This window comes from Verruconis gallopava (assembly GCF_000836295.1).
Source record: "Verruconis gallopava strain CBS 43764 unplaced genomic scaffold supercont1.4, whole genome shotgun sequence".
NCBI classification, from domain to species: domain Eukaryota; kingdom Fungi; phylum Ascomycota; class Dothideomycetes; order Venturiales; family Sympoventuriaceae; genus Verruconis; species Verruconis gallopava.
In genome coordinates this window covers 541,814-565,234 of record NW_015622140.1, presented here as the reverse complement: position 1 = coordinate 565,234, position 23,421 = coordinate 541,814, and the positions used below count along the sequence as shown (strand labels likewise).

Below are 23,421 nucleotides of genomic sequence, written 5' to 3'. Positions count from 1 at the left end.
CATCGCGCTCGGCTCGTATTCCGACCACGGTTTCATCTGCTACGCCAAGTCTCAGCTCTGGCGACTTCGGAGCGTCAGGAGCCATTCGCGCACCTTTGGATGACAATAAGATGATGCGAATCATTGTCAACCGTCGCCAAAGATATCCCGCCGTGCTGGAACTGCTGCCCTATGCACTTCCTCTGCGCCTGTCAAGCGACTACTGGGGGGTCCCCACAGTCAGCACACCTGGCTTTTGACTTTCTCCGGTTCCTGACACGCCTTCTCGTCTCCATGAACGTGAATATCTCACCCTTACCATTTGTAATCTCCAATTTTGGTTCTTTCGTCTAGCGTGCCCTTATATCTTTTCGTTACGAAGGCACCTCTGTTCAGGCAATGGTTTGACATTGGTTTCTCCGTCCATGAACCGCCACCTCGCCAGCGTCTAGCCCAATAGAGCGACTTAAACGCGCTCGAGGCCGGCCAATTCCGGACCGGGCGTAGCGCCTCGAAATGCTGATTGAGCCCACTGCGTTTATATCAAAAACAGTGTCAGCCAGCCGGTTTGTCAGTTCTTCCCCTGCATGTATGCTTCACCTTGGATTGGAGCATCAAGGGATGAATGATTTTGTGTTGAGGATTACCATTTACCGCGCATTTTTGCCCCTCAGGAACAAGCCAGCGTGAAAAGCAGGAAGTACATCTGGTGGGCCCAATGTCAGTCTTTCCAATGATGTTGTGAATGCTACATGGCATAACAATCTCTTTATTTTGAGCTACATAATCGTGTTTATAGTCTGTGCATTCGTGGGCAAACCAGAGGAAAGAAATACAGTTTGGACTTGTACATCCCCAGCTCGTACGGGGTAAACCTACTCATTCTGTCTTGCTTTATCCAAAAGGAAAGGTTCTGCACATAATCCGGGACACTATTCTCCCTAGATATTTTTCAAGAGAAAGGCGTAATGGAAAGTGGAAAATTCTCGCTCCTCTCTCTCGTCTTCAGGTGACATTCTAGGCGTCAGAAATTCAAAACACTATTGCAGCAGAAAATCATCAGCTAGAACTAAAGCTTAGAGACTAATGACCACTGCAGATCATCTTCCGCAAGAAAATGTTGAAAAATCGAAAGTAGGATGGAAATCCTGAGAGTGGTTTGCCAACAACTTTGCAGGCGGTGATTTTAACTGTTGCCGTGTCGGCAAATAATCAGGCAGCGGCCGGAGTAGAACTAGTGTCCTCCAATGCTCTCGTTGCTTGTTCCCGTTCAAGGCGCTCCAATCGGTCAGCCTCACATTCAGCGGTCCTGTAATACGGGGGAACAGATGCTGAATCGTCTCGCTTTTGCGCACGTGTAATCTTTCGAGATTGGACAGCCGTTACGCGGGTAGCAGACTCCCACCAGAAGGCACGGTTGCAGTGTGTGCACTGTCTTAAGTCAGTTGCCGCGGTTGGACGAGAAGGTGATTTTCACGTACCCACATCGACGGGCATCCGCCATCCTTGATTACTGCGAGAGAGCAATGGGGGCAACGTCTTGCTCCTTGCTTCTGTAGATTCTTCAATGCCTGAATTTCCGCCTTGGACTTTGCATCGTCTACGTGCTCCCAACGGTATTCAACACAAGTTTGTCCTCTGTGCCATTCCACCCTGCAGGAAACACATATGTGCATCTTACAATATACGCACTGAACCTGGTCATTCGTTAGATTCAACATCTAAAAGCACTGGTTCTTTCAACATACATGTGGATATCCAGGCGTGTTACTTTCTATTAGAACTGTAGCTCTGCAATCTGGATTAATGCATTCTTGGAGCATTTTATTGACCTTTCTCCAAGTGTCGAACAGCTTCTCAGAATAGGCGTTAAAATCTGAACTTGAAAGGTACTTGGCCACATAGTGTATTGGGTCAAACAACTGATCACAATTCTCGTCGGGACAGCCGACTCGATCTGCTCCTTTCAGATCAATACTGGCCAGCAGCGAGGCACCAATGCACTCGCGGCAAACAGGGCCGGACTTGTTGTTTCGGTTCACGGTCAGGTGGTCAACACAACGAGGTGGTACATCGCCCAATGGAATAGTATGCCAGAGTATTCCCCTTTTGATTGCCCTTTGGACTGTTGGTCCGGGATTTGGGAAGTCTGATAAGGGTTTCTCCTCAATGCAGATGCGACAGGTCGCTGAAGTCTTGCGAAGTCGTTGCTGTTGGGCCTGTGGTTTAATAGCAGTTCGAGCCTTCTTTCTTCTCCAGGGATGGTCCTCTCTCGGAACTCGTCTTCTCTTACGTGGTGGATCTGGGGGCAAAGGCTCTACCACGTCTTCCCCTTCAGCTCTTCGTGTCCTTTCATGTCGGACACCTCTGAGTTCGTTTCCAATACATTCAGTGCACGTGATAAGCACTCGATTGCCTGACTCGTCGTCCAGGGGGAAATCGTCTGTGAATTTTCGAGTATTACAGACTGCACAACGATGTCTGCGTGTGGGAGTGTTCTCGTCTATCTGCCCGGTCGTGATTATTTCTGCCTGTAGCGCACGCCGTTTCCATGTTTTGGGCGTCTGAATGATAGGTCGGCCTATCCGCGCCATGGATGAGCGAGAAAACAAATGCAAGTTCTTCTCAATATCTGAAAGCTTCTAAGACTCAATAAGATTTTCCTCACGTGAAGTGAGTGAAAGAATAAACTTTAAGAGCATGAGCTGCAAATATCAAAATGAGGATATCAAGTATCTTTAATGTTCTTTGAACAGCCACAATACGCCTTCAGGCCAGGTCATGTAAGTGGCTTTGTTGCCTAGCTGGCAGATGAGTAGCAAAAATTAGCGCTACTGGAGCCTACAGATAGCCGTATCAAGTATCTCAATATGCCTAGAAGGTGAGTCAAAATCCTGGTAAATATTTGCAAGTTCTAAACCATTGCAGAGGAATAGATTAGCTAGTGTGATGCAGTAGCCTAGTCCTCAGCCAAGTCATGTGACCGCGTTCAGCTGCTTAACGCGACTCTCTTCGAAACGGCGTTTTCGATGTCGCCGTGTTAAAGATGTACAGTTGCAAGTTGCATGTCTAGATTTTGAAATTGGCAGTCATTGTCTAAACTCAACACTAATCATGTAGTTGTGCCATGTTCAAACAAGTTACTACCCTAGTCCTGTACAACTGAGGTTTACCGCCATGAAACCTTCAGTCTCGTCTTTCAAATATGATATCTAGACATCATTCACCTATCACATACGTACAGCCTTCTGGGCCCATCCAGACCTCATGAACCCGATGAGCATCCACATCAATTCTAGAGCCAACACCAAACGTCTCTTTCCGAGGCGACTCATCATTTGGGTATGTAATTGTGAGCTGTCCCTTCTTTATAAGATGTGTAGTGAGACCATCATGAGAGTGCGGTGGATAATGGGCATTCCTAGTTTTTGATTAATTTCTCGAAAGTTTTAGATGGACGAATGATAACATACGGGCCATCGGTCCAGGTGAATACACGGCTGAAGCCCCATGATCGCACTGCAGCTTCAGGATTTTTCAAATCTTCTATCGCCATTCTGACTTGTTTTGTTGCATAGATGTTTTTTCTCCTAATGCTTATGATGTACGCTATGTGGCGCAGATTGTAACTATGACGTTGAACCAGGAAGTGCACGTGGGAACTATAACAAAAAGAGCAGGAGCCGTTGGGGAAGATATATCATGTTTCTTTTATAATAAAAAAATGGCTAAATGTGTTTAAAAATATATTCAGTGGTAGAATTTGTATTCGCGTAGTCGGGTCTTCGTTAGGCCAACTTGCCTGCTTCTAGATCGAAGCCCGACACCACCAGCATTTGGTTTCTGAGGATTCTTAAGAGATCCTTTCATGTATGCTTGTCTGGAATGAACACAAGGAAGAGAAAAACTTTCATTTTCGTCAAAATTGGGTCAAAGTTTGAAGATACAATGTAGAAGTACCCCTCGATGATCTGGCAAACAGCGGACATAGGCCAATGAATACAGCTTTGCCGCTATGCCAGCGGGATCACATCTACAAACGAATGACGCGCAACGGAGGACACCCAGAAGATCTCAACACGCCTAGGTGGGTCCTGCTTCTCCAATCGAATAATGACATGTTTTTCAAAACAGTCTAGTCAAATGAAACACATGCTTGTCATAGAAAAAAGGTGTAAAGGATGTTGCTGTGCAGCTGCTAGACTCCGCTGCAACCCTGTCACGCTTTACACCGCAGCAACTCCAAACTGCACTTGCAACTTCTAACGACGCCCAGAATCTGGGCACACTAGCTTTTTCCTGGTCTATTTGAAGAGCTTTGGAGCACATTCGCACTTATGCTTTCCGTTATTCACGACAAGATGACCGAGAAGCTTGCAAGCACAAAGGCAGCAGCGTCGACAAAATTAGCAGGCGGAGGTGTAACCAAGTATGCTGACCCCTCTAAATTGAAAGTCGAGTATTTCGAAGCCCCCGTTGTGGAAGGCCTCAAGAAAGCCTACAAGCATGGCAGCAGCAAAGAAAGTACTTTTGAAGATTTTCTCCAAGAAATGTCGTCTGAACGTTCCAACGCTCTTCTTCCAGCTCAAGAGCAGGATCTGACACATCCATTATCCAACTACTTCATTTCTTCAAGCCACAACACATACCTCACTGGCCACCAGCTGTATGGCAGAGCGAATGTGGATGGATACAAGAATGTATGTGCTCTAGGTAATTCGTTGTCAAGGTTATCACATTGATAAGTTAGGTTCTTCTGCGTGGTTGTCGCTCAGTAGAGATCGACGTTTGGGATGGTGAACCCCCATCGTCTGAATCCTCAAGCGACGAAGAACAAGCACCACCTCTGTCCAAGACAGGCAAATCCTCGAAAAGGGGAGTGCATGACAGGACCGAGCCTGTCGTGTTACATGGTAAATCACATCTCCGTCTCAAAAATGGCTTCGCTTACTATGATTTAGGATATACTGCTACGAAGGATGTGTCGTTCCGCAGAGTGTGTGAGACGATTCGCGATAATGCGTTTGTGACTTCCAAGCTCCCCGTGATTGTCAGTTTGGAGGTGCATACGTCTCTAGAGCAACAGGAGATCATGGTGGAAATCATGGAAGAGACATTCAAAGGTTTTCTGGTCGATGGAGAGAAAGTTGATGACCAGAAACTACCGTCTCCTGCCGATTTAGAGGAGAAAATTCTCATCAAGGTCAAGTATTCAGCGCCTTCTCCGCCAAAGGAGGGATTGTCAGACGGTTTGAGCAAGACCACAACACATACTTCTGGTCATTCTGATGGGGAAGAGGGGCAAAGACAGAACGAAAAACCCAGCAATATCATTGCTTCACTGAGCAAGCTTGGTGTTTACACACGAAGTTACCACTTCAAATCTCTAACCCAACCCGAAGCTTCCATCCCTACTCACGTCTTCTCTTTGTCTGAGGGTACGCTGAGCGAGGTCCACAAAACAGATCCAGAAGGCTTATTCAATCACAACAAGGACTTTCTCATGAGAGCTTACCCTAGAGGCACCCGTATCTCATCATCCAACCTCGACCCAGCACCCTTTTGGCGCCAAGGAGTACAGATGGTGGCACTGAACTGGCAAAGTATCGACACTGGCCTCATGCTCAATGAAGCCATGTTTGCAAACACCGGAGGCTGGGTTCTTAAACCTCCAAGCCACCGCAGTAGCGCAAAATACCTTGGAGAATTCGGGGGTCATGGTTCGAGCCTTGCAGTCCAATTTATTGCTGGCCAGAATTTGCAACCTCCAGAGGGTATTGAGCCAAATGAACTCAAGCCGTACATCAAATGTGAACTACACGTAGAAATCCCCAACGAGTGGGAAAATCTAACCAATGCCAAAGAAAAGTCTAGAGACGAATTTAAAGAGAAAATCGACCCAGTCAGAGGTATTCACCCAGATTTCAAGTCCCAAAAGGTGGAATTCAAACAACTACCTTACCTGATACCTGAGCTCAGCTTTGTCAGGTATGTTCTTACGCAATCTTCGTTTGGAGAATGGCGCAGAGGATTTTGTGAATGTACCAAATCTGAACTAGAAATGACGAGTCAAGAAAAGGCTGGAGTTCTTAATATGACGAAATATCTGTATAGCTTCGACAATCCTCGTCACTGAAGGGAAAGAAAGAGGGGGGGGGGGAGTGGGGAGCTCTTTTTTTGATACCCATTGAGCAATATTTTCATAGCATCTGGGGCTGACAGACTTTTTAAGGTTTAAGGTGATGCACGACAGACTGGTCAATGACCCTTTAGTGGGTTGGAACTGTATTCGCTTGGTAGGTGATGTTGGCCGATGGGGAGATTCGGAAGAATTAACATCTATCCAGGATCGCTTAAAACAAGGCTACGGGTTCGTTCATCTTTTCGATGCAAAGGGATTACAGACCAAGGGTGTCATTTTGGCAAATTTCGAGTTCAAGTGGCAGTTGCGAGATCGACAGACTGAAAAAACCTTACCCCTTCGTTAGGAAGGTCATTGCAATGTATCAAAAACTGACCACGACACTCATATCGATTTAAGGCTATGGTTCAAATGAAAATCGGACTCCGATCGTCAACGCTTAATACATTGCCAGCCTCTTGTTGATTACTGGGTTACTTACCGCATTCACTTCCCTGTATTCGTCATTCCCGTAGCTCATTTGCGTAAAGGGTAACGTGTAAATGGAATATGAATTTCATTATGCGTTGAGACAATTATAGCACCCTAACTTAGAGTGTTCCCTGTGTACCACGATAGCTTGGAGGATCACTCTCCTGAAGATACGCCACTGGACGATAATCCAACGACGACAGATCGACAGATAGGATTTGAGCCTCATGGCTATTGCTCCCTGTATCTTAGTTATCATGTTACAGTATCTCCTCAATCCGACGCACTCGCGAATATTCCTAGTCCACTAAGTACTACGCAAACCCAAGATTCACGTACAAGTCATTTTACTTTCTGGAACCATGGCGAAATCTCGAATATCGTTGTTGCAACCGTGGCTAACTGGATTATATTTGACAGTTGACTCATCACAAAAATATTTTTGTTGCACCTGAAGAATCACGCACTACTTTGTACTTTTTCTGCCAACCCAGCAACCGGAACCACCGCGCCGACCCGTGTCGGGAGCGGCTTAGAATGAGATCTCTCGATGGATTTGGACGGGCTCGCTAGTACATTAGAGAAGTACATATGTGTATCGTACAACTCGATCTGTAACGTGGGTGGACTTACACACCTTCCTGGTCAAATTGCAGGTGCCGTAAACCCGTTCTCACCTGTGACTTTCTGAACCGTTGCACGTGTCGTTGTTTGCGCACGCTGCCGCGCGTCAAAGCTGATGAGCTGACGTGCCGTATCACTCTGAAACCGGTCTAAACTTACTTCGTGCGCGAGTGCAATGATTAATACCTTGCTTCCGGCCCCAGATTCCGATAATCTGAAGCGGGAAGCATGGTTGACTGACAACAGAGTATCGAATATGCCACGGCTTCTTGTTACACTGCTTAGACATGACGCTAATGCATTCATGAGGGTTTTTCTTGTGATCAGGGTACTTATTTCGCTTAGCGCGCTGTTTTACATACGTCTCTAAAAGAACTTGTAGATTCACGAATGCTGCAGGAGCTTACAACACTCACCAAGGTTGGGGTGCGGTAAACGAGGCTGTGATTGACATGGACTCACATGAACGACCAAACCACGCTAAAAACGTTCAACGGTTTGTTCCAGGCACCGCCTTTTAACCTCATCCAAAGCCGTGGTTGGATGCCCACCCTAATCTAGCAAAGCCAACAAATTCTCACATACAGCTCTTGCGGTATACGCAACAGCAACAAATATCCAAGCATCATTTACTCTTGGGCGCGTTGCGCACATCTCGATTCACCAACCAGGGACTTCTGTCAGACTCGATCTCGGTGAATTTGCATCGCCATCTTCGACCTAAGATCGTGGAAATCCTTGTTGTGGAACGGGTCAAAGATGCGATGTTGGATTTGGCCGCTGGAAGGGCAGGGAGAACTGCGAGCTGACGTTTAAGGCACAGGCTCGGAAAGACTTCAGACTGGATAGAGGCCAGCCAGAGCAGTTACATGAGCTTACCGTGTTCCGTTCTAGCCTCAAGCTATTAATTCTTCAGGCAAAACACAATCGAATCGGAGATGGTGGATCGTCGGGACTTCTTGACGTGAGCCAGGGTAGAGATATGCAAGCCTTGGATCCCTGTGCTGACCCTACCCCGGAAAAATGTGACTTGTCAAACATGAGACGTGCGCAGCAATTGGGCACAGTAATCACCGTTCAGCCTGAACGTCACGATCTCTGGAACGCAAACGACATGCGGGACATGAGCTCGATACATCTAATCTGTTGGCTTCCTCCCGATCGGCAAACAGTTCTGAGTGTTTCTACTGGCAAAATGACAAGTTTGGCCAGCTTAACCAAAAACAAGTAAGACATTGCTCGGGGAAACCAACCCGAAACCTTAATTCCAAGCTAGCAATAGTGAACTTTTGCAAAATGGCAAGACCGCAAAGGAGGAGCGTATCGCTTGGGGCGGCTCCGCGTCTCGTCGTTGGCTTCTATCCCTCGCCGTCTTGCGCTGATGAAGGGATAAACCTCAACGCCACGATCGAGCTATCCATGCGGAAAGAGTTGCGATTGGAGTGAAACCTGCATGAGAATGATCTAGGATGTCTTTCGAGGCACAACCCGATCACAATAACGCAAGTAGGCGATATGCGTTATTTGATTCGACCTCGCGGAAGCCTTGTCCTCATAGTACCCTTCCCTTTCGCCAGTCACCATGGACGAAAATTGTAGCGATTATATGCACCGTTGCACTGCCGCGGAGGACGTGATTTATCACATCAAGACAAGCGCGGTAGAGACGGGATCTAGCGAGGCGGTTAGACCAGGCTAGACCCATAGAAAAAAGAAGTCCTTGCTCTCTTGTACAGCCATATTCTTCGGCATCTCTCATTTGTCGACGCGTTGCACTCGAGGACGCAAAGACAATCCTTTGCGCAGGTTAGACAAAGACCCTCTCCCATACTTGTTCTACAACCAATATGCGGTAAGACCGCCACGAAATGCATTTCACAGAAGGGAGCCCGGATTAAACATGTTTGTTGAGCGAAGAGGAGGCTTCCTCATGAAGCATAAATACCAATGTGACTTCAGACCTTGAAAGTCAGAACTGCAAGGCATTTACAACGTCTTCGAGAGTCCTAAAACAAATCCTACCTTTACCGGCCGAACTGATCTGATCACTATTCCGGTAATCAAAATTGCTCACCAGAAAATTCGCAAGAACCATATCATCATGACCATCAACTACCGTCGTTATGAGATTATCAAGACCCTTGGGGTTGAGCCCTTACCATCCCCACCCATGGAAGTCGAGGAACCGGCTCCGAGTACAGGGGATCCAGAAATCTTACCATTGCGGATATACCAGGTAGGGACTGTGGAATGGAAAACTTGCTCCGAACAAATGCTGAACAAGATAGACGCCCAATCTAACCATGATCTCACAGGCGGTAGTAATAGCGGAAGCTAACAGCCAGCCTGTAGACTTGAATGATCCCATGTCTCATATGACGGTAAGGAATGAACATCCGGGAGTAAGACTTGCGTGGTGTAGTCGAGGAGGCGCAAATCTGATCATTTGCTGAAACGAATATAGGTACCGGCAAGAAAGTGCCCAACATGCGAAGAGAGAGGAACAACGACCTGGGTCATGCCAGGCAAACAGTGTCCTCGCTGCAACTCGGTCGTTGACTAGTCAGTGAAACCCCACTACTCTTTGTGTTGTCACGGGAAGGCATCATATGATCAGTCGAGGTCGTCTGTGGCGTGTTGACATCAAATGTGAGCAATATGCTGAGAAAAAGTGAAGCCTGATGCGAGTACACATACTTGAATGGGACAACTCAGAAAAACCGCTACAACATTCGTTGAACTGGGCAAGATTTGGAAAAGTTTCGATGCATTTCTAGCCAATCATAATTCCTTCGCTTTGCAGTGCAAATCACGTCCAGGATCCAGGAAGGAGTGCACTCCGATGATTTTCATATTCGTGACGCTAATTCAGCTACTGTATGCTTTAAGCACCTTGTCCTGCAGGAATTTCCTAATGATTGGTCCTCCTTTCTCAGGTGCCTCAAATGTTTGCCAGTGACCACTTTCAATCTCTTTGACCGTCAGGTCTGGGAGGAGCCCTGCTTTTTGAGGAACAAATATAGCCTGTGTCAATCCAACAGCATCCATAGTGGCGCCGATGAAGAGGACCGGAATATTGAGCCGATGACGCTCTGTCGGAAGGTCCTTCTCGACTGCCCAATGATAGTTTGAATGTAACGCGTGATACCAGTTAAGGGGACCTTCCAAACCGTCTCGTTTCATGCGAGCAATCCATTTTTCTTTGAAGCCAGGTGTTTTTGCATACGTTTTCAGTGGCTGACGCGTATCATTGCGAAGCGTTGCCTCCAGCACTCTCTAAGGTGCCTCAGACGTCAATATTGTTTGCCATGATTTCACGTCGCGCTAATGATTCCTACTTCAACCAAAATGACAATGACGGTGAAATTTAAGGTTGAGTTTGGCTGAATGAACGGGAACTCACATGGTGGCACAATACGTCTTCCATATAATTTTTTGTTCCCTCGTCGTTGCCATGAAGCACATGGAATGCGGTTTCAAGGTGATCCTCAATCACTTGGCGGGCTCCAGGGGACACAAAGAATTGCTGATACGCAAGCCTGGGCAAACCGGTAGTCTGAATGGATAATTTGTTTGCCTCTTCAACGTCAAACTGCGCTGGTGGTCGATAAGGGATATTCAGGATGATCAAGCTGACGATACGATCAGGGTGCCACAGAGCCAGGCGCTGTGCAAGGGTAGAACCCCAATCATGCCCTACTGAAATAACCCACGTGTAGCCTTCGTGGTCTATTATCTCCATCAAATCACCTGCCATGCCCTTGCTGTTGTATAGCCAAGCATCGCTCGGTTTCGATGTTTCCCCATAGCCGAGAAGATCTGGTACTACGATCGGGAAACCGAGGTCTTTAATGTAGGGAACAATATTCGACCAAAGCTCATGATCGTCTGGAAAGCCGTGCTGAAGCAGAAGGACAGGCTTCGTTTCTGACGACGGGAAGCTGTAATAAGTATACGTAAGACCACGAGATGTGGTGAAAGTTTTCTTCATGAAGTCGTCCATAATTTGAAGAGGCAAATTTTTGTTTTATTTCACTTTAATTTGGAAAACCACTTTGAACGGAAACATTGGATTGTACAAATTATATACTCACATTAGTTGATCCACACCACTCCCTCAGCCGTAGTTGTAAGCACAAGTGATCCAATAACGAAAAGGACAGAAAGAGAAGAATTAGTAATTATCGAAAGGAGCCGAGGCAAAATGCATGGCTATTTTGACTCACATCCAGCGATCATGTTCCTGTCCTTGAAATACGGGAACGGGATTAAAAACAATAGCGATTCCCGGCCGTATGTATGTCCACGTGCCTAAAAACTGTGCTTGTATGGCTCTTTATCTCGTATTCAGAACGGGAATCTTTCCACACCGAAAAAACAAAAATCAAAATGGTTGGAGGGAGAGTGTAGGCAGGCGCCTTTAGTTAGAACCGCGCAGAGAGATTAGATATACATAGGGAGATGGGAAATTGGTCACGTGCGTGGCGCTCTACTTCCGCCCAAAACGCTTAGTCTTGAATCGACGCGACATTACCGTGACTGTCCGACTCCATCAAAGTACGATCAGAAGTATCCGCTACGCTATCGCCAATCCATGTTACACACATCGTGAATGATTGGGCGCGAGAAAACACACTCAATATGGCTCCGGTAAGCCCGTTCCACCTAGTCGCCATCTTCGAATCTCCCAAGTCTCTATTCATATTCCTAGAGCACAACCCCATTACCCAAACTCAGACATGTCCCAACGTTCATCCTCGTACTCCATGGGCATGTCTAGCTTTTCTTTGGAGGTGAACATGGATTTTTATGTGTAAATTTCTTTATACTCCGGATTGCCATCTCTTTCAACGCGATAGTTCTCGGGTCACCCCCAATCAGAACAAGTGATCAGGCAAGAATGCACGAAGTACTAAACATCAGATCCTCACTTTCCTGAATAACATCAAGTCAAGCCCATAAAATAGGGTGTCCATCTGCAAGGTGCAAAGCTGACCCAGCTTCCATAGTTACGCAGTCGAGCAAATCGAAATCAGGGTGACGACGAGACTTCAATTCTCAAGGGTCTACCTATTCGACAATGGCGTTTAACAGAGGAGAAGATTGGACCACCTGTCGAAGTGAAACCCGATCTTGGAAAGCAAATTTTTCCTGAGTTGCCATTACCACGTGATTTCCACCTATTGCCAGAGATTAGCCAGCAATTGCTTCGCAAGGCACGAGCCGGCCAGATCTACCATTCACCGACACCAGTTATCAATGGAAAGGACGATAAAAGTAAAGCGGGGAGCAAGGATGCTGAAGGCGTCTTCGTGTCCAAGAAATGGACACTCGTTCCGCGAGATAAGGAAGCCGAGGAACCAACCTACCTTGCAAAGCGTAGAAAAGGGCTACCGGCTACCTTTGGTGCAGGAGTCGTTAATCTTGTTCCACAGACTTCTTACAGGACAACGAAGGTCAAGAAGTACGATGCTGACGGTAAATTACACGTGTATGAAGTGCTTGCGCCGGAAGGGCAACAAGTAGAAGGAGAAATTGTAGCAGAGGACGAAGCAGCAAAGGCTGCTCCAGTCGAGCCTATCGCTGCTGCCCCTGGTACCATCGTGGAGGGTATCGGTGTGGTCAATGAGCAAGGTATTGTTGTCTCGAATGACTTATTGGTTCCAACACCACCACGAAGGAAACCACCACCGCCTCGTCGAAAGCCCAAGAAAGGTCCAGGACGAGGTAAAAAGAAAGTGCTATTTGAAGGCGCAGAAGCCGGTGAAGGCGCGAATTCCGACGGGACTGCATCCGGTCTACTCAACCTTCCTGGCATCGCTTCTGAGAGAGCAGCAGATTCTGCAGCACCTTCTTCGCAGGGTGACACGCCGATGCTAGATGCAGGAGATGATGATGAGGGATCCGGTTCTGAAGGCGAAGAAGGCGAAGATGGAGATGAAAATCGTGAAGAGGGCGAGTTGTCTCCAAGTCCAGAACCTGACAAGCCTATTCCTGAAAGCAAAATCCCCGCCAATCTACACCTTGAATCATCTTCATCGCTTCCAGCAGAAGTTAAGGAAGAAAACAAAGATGATGATACTGTGATGATGGAACGGGCAGTGGAGGACGAGCACAAGCAAGAGCAACAGCAACAGCTGCAGAATGAAGAATCCACTAACAATGAAATCATTGCCAATGGCGAGGATTATCCCGACCCCCCTTCAAAACCGTCTCCGGAAATCGAACCAAAGTCTACATCTCACTTGCCGACAGCACCGGAACCCAGTGAATCATCGTCCGTTGCTCTGGCGGCATCGCAGGCAAGCTCTTCAGAAGCCCCAACTGCAGTGCCCACAAACAACGCGGACGATCCTAGGCCGCTGCTTCCAGTGGTTGAGGCCAAAATGGTGGAAACCGCTCCTCCAGAAACACCGTCGGTATCGGTGCCACCGGAGCCGGAGCCGGTCCACATGGTGAATGCTGCTGGAGGACTTCCAGCTAGTCTCGAAAAATCTAAAACACCAGAAGTTAAAGCTGAAGCTGACACAGAGGTGAAGAAGGACAAGGATGGTGATGTTGATCTTCTCAAAACGCTGGAAGTTACAGCGGAACAGGCCGCACAAATGGAAGAGACAAAAGAAGGGATTTCGGGGTAGAAGCTAGTGCATGTACTGCTGGATTCTATCCTCATTTACCACGCCGGATGACGTCGCGACTATAAAAAAAGCAAACGTGATCTTGTCGCCCATCCGTAAGAACGGTTTGCGGATCTTTTCCACTTTTTTTCAGTAGTACGATATGTAGATGCACTGGCAGTTGCTCAGTACACAGATCATCACAATTTTTATAGCTTACAAAGGAGAAGTGTATAGTCATGTTTTTCCTCTCCATTGAAAAGGAGGGACTCATTTGTCCTTTGCCGAACCTTTAGCTTCCCCTTTCTGCATCGTGGCCTTGGCCGTCGATTTCTCCTCCTCGATTTCGGTACCACCTGCCCTGTTTTTATTTCGCTTCTCACTCCAATATCTCCAACTCCTACTTACGCCAGCTGTCAAGGCGCTCTTAACTGTTTGACTCATGCTGGGCCACCACACAGTTTGATAAATTGCTTTCGAGACCATATCTTTTAAGTCGCTTTCTCCCGCAATTCGCCTATCAAACTCACCACCCTCTCTCCTCTTGAAGCTTTGCGCATCCTCATCCTTGCTTGCTTCCAACATGCGATTGTATTCTCTTCCTGGGATCCCGAATTTGCGCTGGTATAAAAAGTACAATTTCGAACGGAAGGAGGACGGCAGGCGGCGCACCATATTGCCCCGTTTCTGAGGGGACATGTCCTGTGTAAGTTTGCAGTTGGCGTCGGGATCAAGGAGCCAATCAGGAGAGCGGCACTTAGGATCCGTAAACGTCACGTTGGGTAGATCCTCGATCAGCGGGGAGTACAATTGCCGAAAGTTCGCCATTTGATTGTCAACAATATTCGCTACCTTTCGGGGGTTCTCGCTGCCGAAGCGCATGCGTGGATCACCCTGATAGCTGATACCTGTGATGGCGGCGTACAAATCCCTCTCAGTGAATTTCTCAGGGAGCATGAGAAGAGCCGTACGGACAGCCGATATGAGATTGATTTGGTTTGCGAGTCTGACCTTCGGATCATCACGTAGAATCTTGACTGGTTTTTGCAAGCGCCCAGCCAGATAAAGCGTGTCCCATGTAGACAAGTCATTTCGTAGAGTATCCAAGTTGACAACGCCATATTTTATGAGAGTACCGTTGACAGTAATATAAGGATTGAAGTAGACACCGGCTCCCCAGTTGTCTTGTACACGTGTGACAAGGCCAGATCCAAGAGAGCCGAGGAAGGAATAATGGTCTCGATGTTGGTGCAGGTTCAACGAGTGCCAGTGCTGTGTGTACGACACTCCGAAGATAAAATCGATCATTTTCCCGCCTCCTTTCTGCCATTTAACAATTGCTTCCGGAGGGTGTGGATGTGGTGATAAAGCTGAGGAAGAGGGGGATGCACTTTGTGAAAACACGCCTGAGCCATAGGCAAACGCATAGCGTATAGGTGCCTTGAACTCCCAGAGGATTTGCCGTAAAGCTTCCTTGAATTCTTCATTGATCCGCATATGCTGATTATATCCAAAGGTGCGATGTGGCAGCTGGGAGAAAGTGGTGATGTTCCAATCGGGGTTATCTTCCCAGCCGGGTGGCAAAGATACATTCGAAGTATCCGTTTCATATCCTGATTGAGCCTGTTTTTCCCCCGACTCCTTGATAGTGGGTGAAGCGGACCCTTCCTGTTTCTTCTCTGAGGACGATTTTTGTTCTTCGCGAAGGGCAAGGTTGCAATGCAGCCAACGATATCCTGACAACCTGGACTGCCGGAAGCGCGCAATATTGGAGCGTAGCAAGCCATGCGTTTGCACCAGAGAGGAGAATCCTCTATGCGCAGTCTGATTCAATTGTTAGCGACAAGAAAGCTGCCATTGGGGAAGGGGAGGAAATGAGGTCGCTTCGAGATGCACTCACGGGCAGGGCCATTGTAGTACGATCACGGTGGATGCAGCGGTAAAATCATGCACATTAGTCTCGGGATGAGATGAACAGCGTTACCTCCGTAAAGGCATCTTGAAGAGAGCGTCGTGGAGAATGGTGGAGCCTTTGCTCGTTGCCAGTTTTGGCTTTCATAAAGTCCGGGCTCGCTTCAAGACGCAACACGTGGAGAGCTTGCAGCTGCGAGCCTTCCGTATGCGGACTAGTGCGAACGGACCACGCCCATACGTCCCCATGTTTTGTGTGAAGCTTGGCGGGTAAACAACACCAGCTTCTCTGTATACCGCCCACATCTGAAGGATAAGGCGCCAACAACGCGTACGCTTCGCTGCCGTGCCTTCTTCAAAATGTCCATTCCGGACGGCATCAACACATTCCAAGGTCGACTTGACACGTTTGCGCAACCACATCATCTCGCCAAGAGACGCGCATCGTCGACGAAGAAGAAGGGCCCAAGTGCCGTGTCGTGGCCGCATAGCAATCCTCTCCCCAATGACGTGAGTAACAGATTGTCCATATCGTGGCATATATATGTCGTCTAAGTGTATATGTAGCTCGCGCGCGCTGGCTTCTTCTACCGGCCGAGTGCTGAATCCGAAGACAATTGCGAATGTTTTCTTTGCCACGTCAAGCTGGATGGCTGGGAGGAGGGCGATGATCCAATCGAAGAGCATCTGAAGCACTCGCCCAGTTGCGGGTGGGCACTGAATGTTTCGATACAGCGCAAATTCAACAATGGCGAGACAGTCGACGCAGATCCATTGAGCGAACAATTTGTACAGGCTCGGACCCATACTTTTGGCGAAAACTGGCCGTATGAGTCGCGAAAAGGCTGGAAGCCGAAAATTGCAAAAGTGCGTTTCCAATTGAACATCTCTGCTAAGGAGAATTCAGGAAGTCTATGTGCTGATGATGGGGTGTTTAGATGGTGGCTGCTGGTTGGACATATGATCCAAGCCCCGAGTACGATGATGGCGTGACATGCATGTACTGCAACCTCTCACTGGACGGCTGGGAGCCGAAAGATGACCCCTATGCTGAACACCAAAAACGATGTCCTGACTGTCCGTTCTTCACTCTAGTTGATGAATGGGCAGACGCGCGAAAACAAGCAAAAGGACGGAAAGGCAAAGCACGCGCATCTAGAGGCTCAAAAGCGTCGCGATTATCAACGCAGTCGGTCATCTCAATTGCGTCAGAAGCACCGACACAGCTCTCACTTGGCGATCTGGATGAACCTGCTGCAGAGGAAGATAGCGTATTAACGACAGCAACAAATGCTACGGTTGGCTCGACTACTGGAAAGGGTAAGAAGAAGGCATCGATGAGAGGTCCTAAGAAAAGCACACGTGGCAAGAAGGCTGCCGCACCGGTCGATGATTTGGTCATGGAGACTGATCCGCCCAGTCATATCGAGGAGGCTTCGATGGCGGATAACACTGTGAAGCCTACGCGAAAGACGACCCGAAGCAAGAAGGCAGCTGCCGTGGAAGAATCTTCAAAATTGGACACAGATCAGTCTGCTCAGATAGAACACCCCACGGTAATAGAAGAACAGCCGAAGAGACAGACGCGCCGGAAAGGAAGCAAGTCAGAAAAGCCTATTCCCATTGAAGACACGTTGAATGCGAGCGAAAACAAAAGACCAACACGAGGCAGGCCAGCAGCAGTAGCAGGTAAGCAGCAAGCGAGGATGAGCGAAGACGAAAGCCAGTTGCACTCCGAGCTGCAGGCCGCAGTTGATGCCAGCATTATGCCCACACAGCACTCAGGAAGGCCAGCCCGTGGTGTAAAGAGAACTAGCGATGGCGCACTGAAGGTGGAAACGTCCATCGCGCCAAGTGAAGAACCAGTGGATTCGGAGACCCAGAAGGCGAGACCAAAGCGGGGACGCAAGCCAAAACCCGCTGTTGCCGAAGTCCAATCGCAAGATGCATCTCAACCGCTATGTTCAGATATAATCGAGCCCGAACAGCACGTAAGATCTATGTCCCAGGTTCAGTCAAAGGCACCTAAAGGCAAGAAGGGCGCAAAGGTTGCTAACACTGAGCCTGAGCCTGAAATGAACGATCAAACCGGGGAAGAGCAAAACGTTCAATTACTTGCAGAGGAGCGTGAGGAGGAGTTTGACTTCGCCGAGTCTCTTGTCAATCCCATCAATCCGTACGCACCTATCACAGGCACACCAGAATATAGCCCTGGAGAAGCATCTCCCGCGCCATCAACACCTACCCCGGTTCGAACTCACCAAAGTATTGCGTCCAGCCGCCCTATCCTTGCACCTCCCACTTCATCCGCCGAGCGTGCTGTATCCAACAAAGCTACGACGCCCATCTCGTCTCCAAACTCTTCGGATGCAGAGAACAGACCTCCGTCTTCGCGTCCTCCTTCTACACGTCCGCCCCTTTCTGTACAACGCCAACCTCTAGCTTCAGGTACACCCAGCTCTAATCTTCAACTCAGTCCTTCCAAACGCGTTATCGGTGGTGGTGGCCTGAAAAGCATACTTCCCTGGTCACCCATAGATTTGGAGAACATTTTCCTGAACTCCCCTGTCAAACGCAATTATGGGCTCAGTATGGAGAAGGAAAACACGCTAAACATGCCGGATGTTGACTTTGAGCACCTCACGTCTTCCAAAGCGTTGAAGGAAGTTGTGGAAAGAGTAAGACGGGTACTGGGGCAGGACGAGAGAAAGATGACGGTCGAACAGTGGGTGCGGTGGAATGCATCCATCGGAGAGGAGAGGTTGAGGAGGGAGTGTGAGAGTTTAGTCATGCTTTTTGAGCAGGAAGGTGGACGGGCGTTGAGGTCTTTGGAAGGAATTGAGTGTGCTCCATAATGACTTTACTAGCTTCTTAATCGCTAGCATGCCGCTTTTTTGCTTAGTGGCCTTTAGTTGTGCATGGTTTGGCGTTCTGGTTTACATCAGTGCCTTGGATGCATAGTCCCTTGGCTTCTAGATACGTGTAGCGGAATTGCAACGAATTGAACGAAACCCTAATCGTTCGGATATGAACTTGGTTATATTTCATTGCGTGCAAGATCAAAATTCATGAGCCCTTTGACAGGATTTCCGCAGATGTTGCTCAAACACATCGGGAAAGAATCTCCACTCTATTTTGATCATAGTTCAATGCGATCTGGTGCATAGCATTTATGTAATTAGCCATTGCCAAGAACTTGCTGCTTAATGCGAGAGCACAATCTTAAGTCAAATTGTTAGAACTTGTTGTGGAAGCGTGGGCAGAAACTCTGACAGTCTTTCTCTCTCTCACACACACACACACACACACACACACACACACACACACACACACACACACACACATGTATATATATATATATATATATCGATGTTCGCTATTTATGTACCTGTTGAGCACGAAAGAAAACCCACAAAACTTGTTATTTGTTTCAAGAATATCCCCAGTCCAGTAAAATCAAATTGCACCCAAATATCTGTGAGCATTAATTCGTTATATCCTTGGCTGAAAGGAGAAACTTCTCCATTACAAAGTGTCCGAAAAGCGAGATGGTGACTAATTGAAGATCCTCTCGTGTGGAATACTATAAAAATTAGAATAGCTGTGACTGCCGATCCGACGACGTACGAGGGAAGTAGAGAAGATCTCACTTCTTCAGCTTCTTACGAGGTAACTCTTGCTGCTCTTCATTGTCTTCGTCGTTCTTGTGGCCACGTTTTGGCGTTTTTATGCTAGATTTGGCCGTATTCTTACCCTTGCCAGGAGATGGTGCATTTCGACCGCAAAAATTGTTATCATCTTCAGGATCATTCGCCCTTTGCTCCTCCTCCTCCTCCTCCTCCTCCTCCTCTTCTTCTTCTTCTTCTTCTTCCTTACCTTCGATACCTTGATCTCCACTGCGGTATATATTACGTCCAAGTTCCTCTTCCGTATAAAGCTTTTCCCACTCAGGGAGTAGTTGGAACTCCACATACTTAGGGCCTGTCTCTTTGATATATTTCTTGATCTGCTTCTCTGACTTGCCTTCTTTCCATTTGATTAGTTTTTTTTCGTAGTCTGCATATGCCCACTGGACGAGATTCTTGCAATCTTCCACGGATTTGTTCTGTCCACAGAACTCCTTGTGAATATACTTAAGAACGTCAAGATCTGCGGGCCGCTTGTTGTTCTTTTGAGGAGCGCCGACACCTTTGCCAGTGGCTTCTTCGACTACACGTTGTTGGTCTCGAGAGCGAAGCTTGATCGTGAAGGTAATATTGGACTTGCCATCCCTACGAACTTGTTTTTCGATATTGTCGATTGTAGCAATAATGATGTGACGTTTCTGTCTTTGCCAACTCTCGTCGAGGTAGGACTGATTTTGATAGTCCTTACGGCACCAGTTAGGAAGTCCGGACATAAACTTCGTAGCCTTCTTGTTGCGCCCAAAGTAGTCTGAGATGCCGGAACGATGAGCATCGCGACGATACTGATTCTGAGTGCAGCCAGAGACAGTACCTGAACCACGCTCACAGACAAAAAACTGATCAACTTGACCCTGCTTTGCTAGCTCGTTGCGTTTCGCTACCCTATAGCCCACAGCAACAGCCGCCTTCATAAGAGGAAGTTCTTGGTCATCCAAGATTTTGTCCCATTCAATATTCCATTTCCTATTTTGCGCCTTGATATTCGAACCTTTGCCTGATTTGTTATCAATTCTCGACGCCGCGATGTAGCCAATAGTTGCTGCATCTTTCAACGCACGTAGCAAATTTGTTAGCTTTTCCATATCATCGCCGCCGTCAATGTCTTCAAGGTCAGCCGGGTGGATAGTTATTTGAGGATTAGATGGATTAAAACAAGATTGGAGTAGTTCTAGGGTTGTGTGCCTCTCGTAGTTGAAATTGTGGGGAAAAACTTCACTGCGATCGTCGTCATCTATGTCAAGATCCGCAATAGCGTCCGCCAATCTGCGCAACGAAGGATCAGGAGGAGCTTTTCTAAAGGCCTCTTTTTCATAGAGATGAGGTATTTCTGGCTTTTCCTGGGTATTTACTGACTCTACAACGGCCGCTGCGGTGGTAAGCAGGTCTAAAGCGCCAGACGAATATCCGAACGTACTGTTCACGGCGTTTGAGTCTTGAACATTTGGCATGTCTGGATTTTCAGAAGCTCCAGATACTGGTTAGATCAGTTTGCTAAAGTTCAAGAAATGGTGGAAACTCACTGGCCGGTTTCAGGGGCGGCTCGCGATCAAGAGTAGAACGCAATGCACTCTCCGATGGCATAAAGTCTGGGCCGTTGACTTTGATGCCTCCCATTATACGATGTTGGGTACCGATGTTAGACGGTCTGAACATCGTAGGAGACAATCTCGTAGCATTAAGGACTGTCCATCCAAATGTGAGACTTTCCTTGTCTGTCCCAAGAGATTCAGTGGAGATAACGCGGCCATCAAAACGGCTTGAGGATCGCGGTTTTTGATCTGACATACTTGCGGTAGCCTGGTTCAAGGAATTTAGGAGGTATTTATTGCAATTATGAAAGTGTGCACACGATGTTGCTGGAAGATAACAGCTCTCTCAGAGATTCTAATGAACTAGAGCTGTTCGACCGACAGTTGAGGAGACTTATGGTCTGTCGTGTACTGTTAGACGGTTTTAAAGGAGGAGCTTAGAGTGTTGTGTGAGTTAGCGCAACCTATATGGTTTCAATAGAAAGAAGATGAGGATCGAAGAAGGAACCGTACTTAAAGCGGATACCAAAGAGTCATATGGAGGCATAAGATGGCTATTCACGCCGTCCAAACGCAGCCTTGCTACAAGGCGGTGAGTCCGGAATGACCACCATATGCTTCCATGAAGAAAGACAGCGTGGAAGAAATCTAGAGATTAGCTCCACGATACGTAATTGAGGAAGTATTGGTGGTCAGGAGACTCTAGTGATTCTGAAACCTAACGACCTTCTTGGACTGTACAATCATGTGAGTAAGAAATAAGGGGCAGTGGACTCATCTATCTTCGCAACTTTGTCGATGACTTGCTCCCTCATTAGCCGATTAAAACCTAAGTCACGCAAACTTGTCATGCCTCTAGATCTAGCATGCTGGCCCAGAGACATCGCCTGAAAAAAGAGCACCACGTGTGATCATTAAGCAAGACAATCCAGTAAATTTCTAAGATTTTTTTTTCAAAAACTGTAAAAGATTCATTTGAACTTTTCGAGCGTGGCCATTGAGCCGATATACGCCAACTGAAAGCTTATCGAGATAGTGACTTGTCCACTTTACGAAAAGCAAAATAGGGCCAGGCGTTTATTCGCATAGATTTTGCCATTTCAAGTGACACAATCCCTCGAAACTTCCTTCGTTGTCCAGCCTTCTAGTAACTGATGATAATGTAAATCGAAGCGAGTGACGAATGATATGACTGGACAGCAGTTTGATAACTGGATCGCGTCCAAACATCATTAGAAGTTGATGTATGCCATTGCAGAACTCGTCAGGGCTTAAGTCATACCTTTGAAATAATAGCTTAGCTTGACATAGGTCCTGTATAAATGGTTGGGGGTGCCAGTCAATAGAAAATGCAAGACCTAACTCAGGCTTCAACAAGTGATGGAGAAGCATAGTCGCTCAGAATTGACAGGTATAATTGAGCCCATTACGCCAGCACCAGTTCTCGAGGGCTAAGAGCCGTCATGACAGTGAGTAGCACGGTCAGTGGGCTCCTGAAGCTCTCTATCTGGAGGACTTCAATGTCTAACAACTGTAAGGAACTTAACCATCTCACGAACATCGTCGCTTTTGGAGTCTAGGCTTTTGAATTCTCCAATAACGCAAGCGTGCCAGTGACATAAGTATCCTGATCCAGATTCTTGGGAAGAAGATCTCCTTTACCTTTTTTTCGGAAATTTTGACCACCAGGAGCTGAGCTTAGAGTCATTGACAGAAGTCTCTACGTGTTTCTCAACGCTTTGCACGATTTGCAAATACAAATCTTGACAATGAAAACCCCCAGAAAGTTTTTCATATAAGAATAATGAGTAGCTAAATGCTCGCTTGCATGAAATATGATGAGTGCCGGATGCTGGAAGTAAGATGTTCCTCTTTCTGCGAAATGTGTGCTACTCGAGAATTAGGATCGAGAACACGACCAAAGTATGACAGACGGTGTGCTGACAGAAGAACTAGGACTTGCGAAGTAGAAACAAGTATCATCGACTTGGTTCTTGTTCTGAACATCTCGTAGCACTCAGTAACCAAACCGCGACTGGCATTAATAAACGTTGTGATTCGAAAGCTCATGATGATTACCAGCGTGGTCTCGAGCGTCTGCAATCATATATTTTAGGCAAGACTGCTCATGTTCCATGCTAACAAGGGACTTTCGCCACATGCGTGTCCGTCAAATTTTTCATGGAAAGCAAGAGGCATTCACTCAACAGCTGCATCGCGTACGATGGACATACACGGCTTCATCAGGACGGATGCTGAATTGATTAGGGAGAAACTCCGATTTCATGACGCTGATCGCCCTTCGAGCGTAATATAGGGAGGCCAGGCTGCTATAAGATGAAAAGAGTTAAGCCTAGGAATCAATAATCGAGCATCCGAAAGAAGCCAGCCTGTCGACTAAAGTGCGAGCACAAACCGGAATCATGTCGCTAGATTGCGCCAACCGCTTAACAGGGCAAGCT

The 23,421-nt window shown here is 47.3% G+C and overlaps 8 protein-coding genes across 9 annotated transcripts; 4 read left to right on the top strand and 4 right to left on the bottom strand.

Moving 5' to 3' along the window:
• Positions 1-1,136: 1,136 nt before the first annotated feature.
• PV09_01632 (uncharacterized protein) lies at positions 1,137-3,535 on the bottom strand (the record flags this gene model as incomplete). Its single annotated transcript, XM_016354551.1, has 5 exons — positions 1,137-1,410; positions 1,461-1,676; positions 1,728-2,422; positions 3,222-3,400; positions 3,453-3,535. 5 exons carry the CDS (start codon positions 3,533-3,535, stop codon positions 1,192-1,194), a joined length of 1,392 nt encoding a protein of 463 aa, XP_016217563.1. The 3' UTR covers positions 1,137-1,191.
• A 591-nt stretch (positions 3,536-4,126) lies between these two features.
• Positions 4,127-6,618, top strand: PV09_01631. Of its 2 annotated transcripts, XM_016354549.1 has the most exons (5): positions 4,127-4,679; positions 4,730-4,892; positions 4,941-5,967; positions 6,212-6,275; positions 6,327-6,618. In XM_016354549.1, exons 1-5 carry the CDS (start codon positions 4,317-4,319, stop codon positions 6,465-6,467), a joined length of 1,758 nt encoding a protein of 585 aa, XP_016217561.1. In that variant the 5' UTR covers positions 4,127-4,316; the 3' UTR covers positions 6,468-6,618. The 2 variants fall into 2 exon arrangements, with proteins under 2 accessions (XP_016217561.1, XP_016217562.1); XM_016354550.1 differs by lacking the exons at positions 6,212-6,275; positions 6,327-6,618 and having other exon boundaries at positions 4,941-6,127.
• Positions 6,619-9,244: 2,626 nt separating this feature from the next.
• On the top strand, positions 9,245-9,669 carry PV09_01630 (uncharacterized protein; the record flags this gene model as incomplete). Its single annotated transcript, XM_016354548.1, has 2 exons — positions 9,245-9,452; positions 9,505-9,669. The coding sequence occupies exons 1-2, from the start codon at positions 9,318-9,320 to the stop codon at positions 9,667-9,669; spliced, it is 300 nt and encodes a 99-aa protein (XP_016217560.1). The 5' UTR covers positions 9,245-9,317.
• A 415-nt stretch (positions 9,670-10,084) lies between these two features.
• PV09_01629 (uncharacterized protein) lies at positions 10,085-11,219 on the bottom strand (the record flags this gene model as incomplete). The annotated part of the gene is made up of 2 exons (XM_016354547.1): positions 10,085-10,492; positions 10,620-11,219. 2 exons carry the CDS (start codon positions 11,217-11,219, stop codon positions 10,085-10,087), a joined length of 1,008 nt encoding a protein of 335 aa, XP_016217559.1.
• Positions 11,220-11,759: 540 nt separating this feature from the next.
• On the top strand, positions 11,760-14,075 carry PV09_01628 (uncharacterized protein). Its single transcript, XM_016354546.1, has 2 exons — positions 11,760-11,866; positions 12,226-14,075. Exons 1-2 carry the CDS (start codon positions 11,858-11,860, stop codon positions 13,852-13,854), a joined length of 1,638 nt encoding a protein of 545 aa, XP_016217558.1. The 5' UTR covers positions 11,760-11,857; the 3' UTR covers positions 13,855-14,075.
• PV09_01627 (uncharacterized protein) lies at positions 13,851-15,876 on the bottom strand. Its single transcript, XM_016354545.1, has 2 exons — positions 15,734-15,876; positions 13,851-15,657 (listed from the first exon to the last, which is right to left on the bottom strand). The coding sequence occupies exons 1-2, from the start codon at positions 15,743-15,745 to the stop codon at positions 14,104-14,106; spliced, it is 1,566 nt and encodes a 521-aa protein (XP_016217557.1). The 5' UTR covers positions 15,746-15,876; the 3' UTR covers positions 13,851-14,103.
• Positions 15,877-16,014: 138 nt separating this feature from the next.
• PV09_01626 (uncharacterized protein) lies at positions 16,015-18,793 on the top strand. The gene is made up of 3 exons (XM_016354544.1): positions 16,015-16,254; positions 16,312-16,611; positions 16,683-18,793. The coding sequence occupies exons 1-3, from the start codon at positions 16,105-16,107 to the stop codon at positions 18,597-18,599; spliced, it is 2,367 nt and encodes a 788-aa protein (XP_016217556.1). The 5' UTR covers positions 16,015-16,104; the 3' UTR covers positions 18,600-18,793.
• A 597-nt stretch (positions 18,794-19,390) lies between these two features.
• On the bottom strand, positions 19,391-21,215 carry PV09_01625 (uncharacterized protein; the record flags this gene model as incomplete). The annotated part of the gene is made up of 2 exons (XM_016354543.1): positions 19,391-20,904; positions 20,951-21,215. The coding sequence occupies 2 exons, from the start codon at positions 21,213-21,215 to the stop codon at positions 19,391-19,393; spliced, it is 1,779 nt and encodes a 592-aa protein (XP_016217555.1).
• Between the last annotated feature and the right edge of the window lie 2,206 nt (positions 21,216-23,421).

Bases quoted from the DNA above. Each gene is read 5' to 3' on its own strand.
- PV09_01631 (XM_016354549.1), top strand. From the start codon at position 4,317: ATGCTTTCCGTTATTCACGACAAGATGACCGAGAAGCTTGCAAGCACA. The intron at 5,968-6,211 runs GTATGTTCTTAC...AGACTTTTTAAG, and splicing joins CCTGAGCTCAGCTTTGTCAG to GTTTAAGGTGATGCACGACA. The intron at 6,276-6,326 runs GTAGGTGATGTT...ACATCTATCCAG, and splicing joins GTTGGAACTGTATTCGCTTG to GATCGCTTAAAACAAGGCTA.
- PV09_01626 (XM_016354544.1), top strand. From the start codon at position 16,105: ATGTCCATTCCGGACGGCATCAACACATTCCAAGGTCGACTTGACACG. The intron at 16,255-16,311 runs GTGAGTAACAGA...GTGTATATGTAG, and splicing joins GCAATCCTCTCCCCAATGAC to CTCGCGCGCGCTGGCTTCTT. The intron at 16,612-16,682 runs GTGCGTTTCCAA...TGGGGTGTTTAG, and splicing joins GGAAGCCGAAAATTGCAAAA to ATGGTGGCTGCTGGTTGGAC.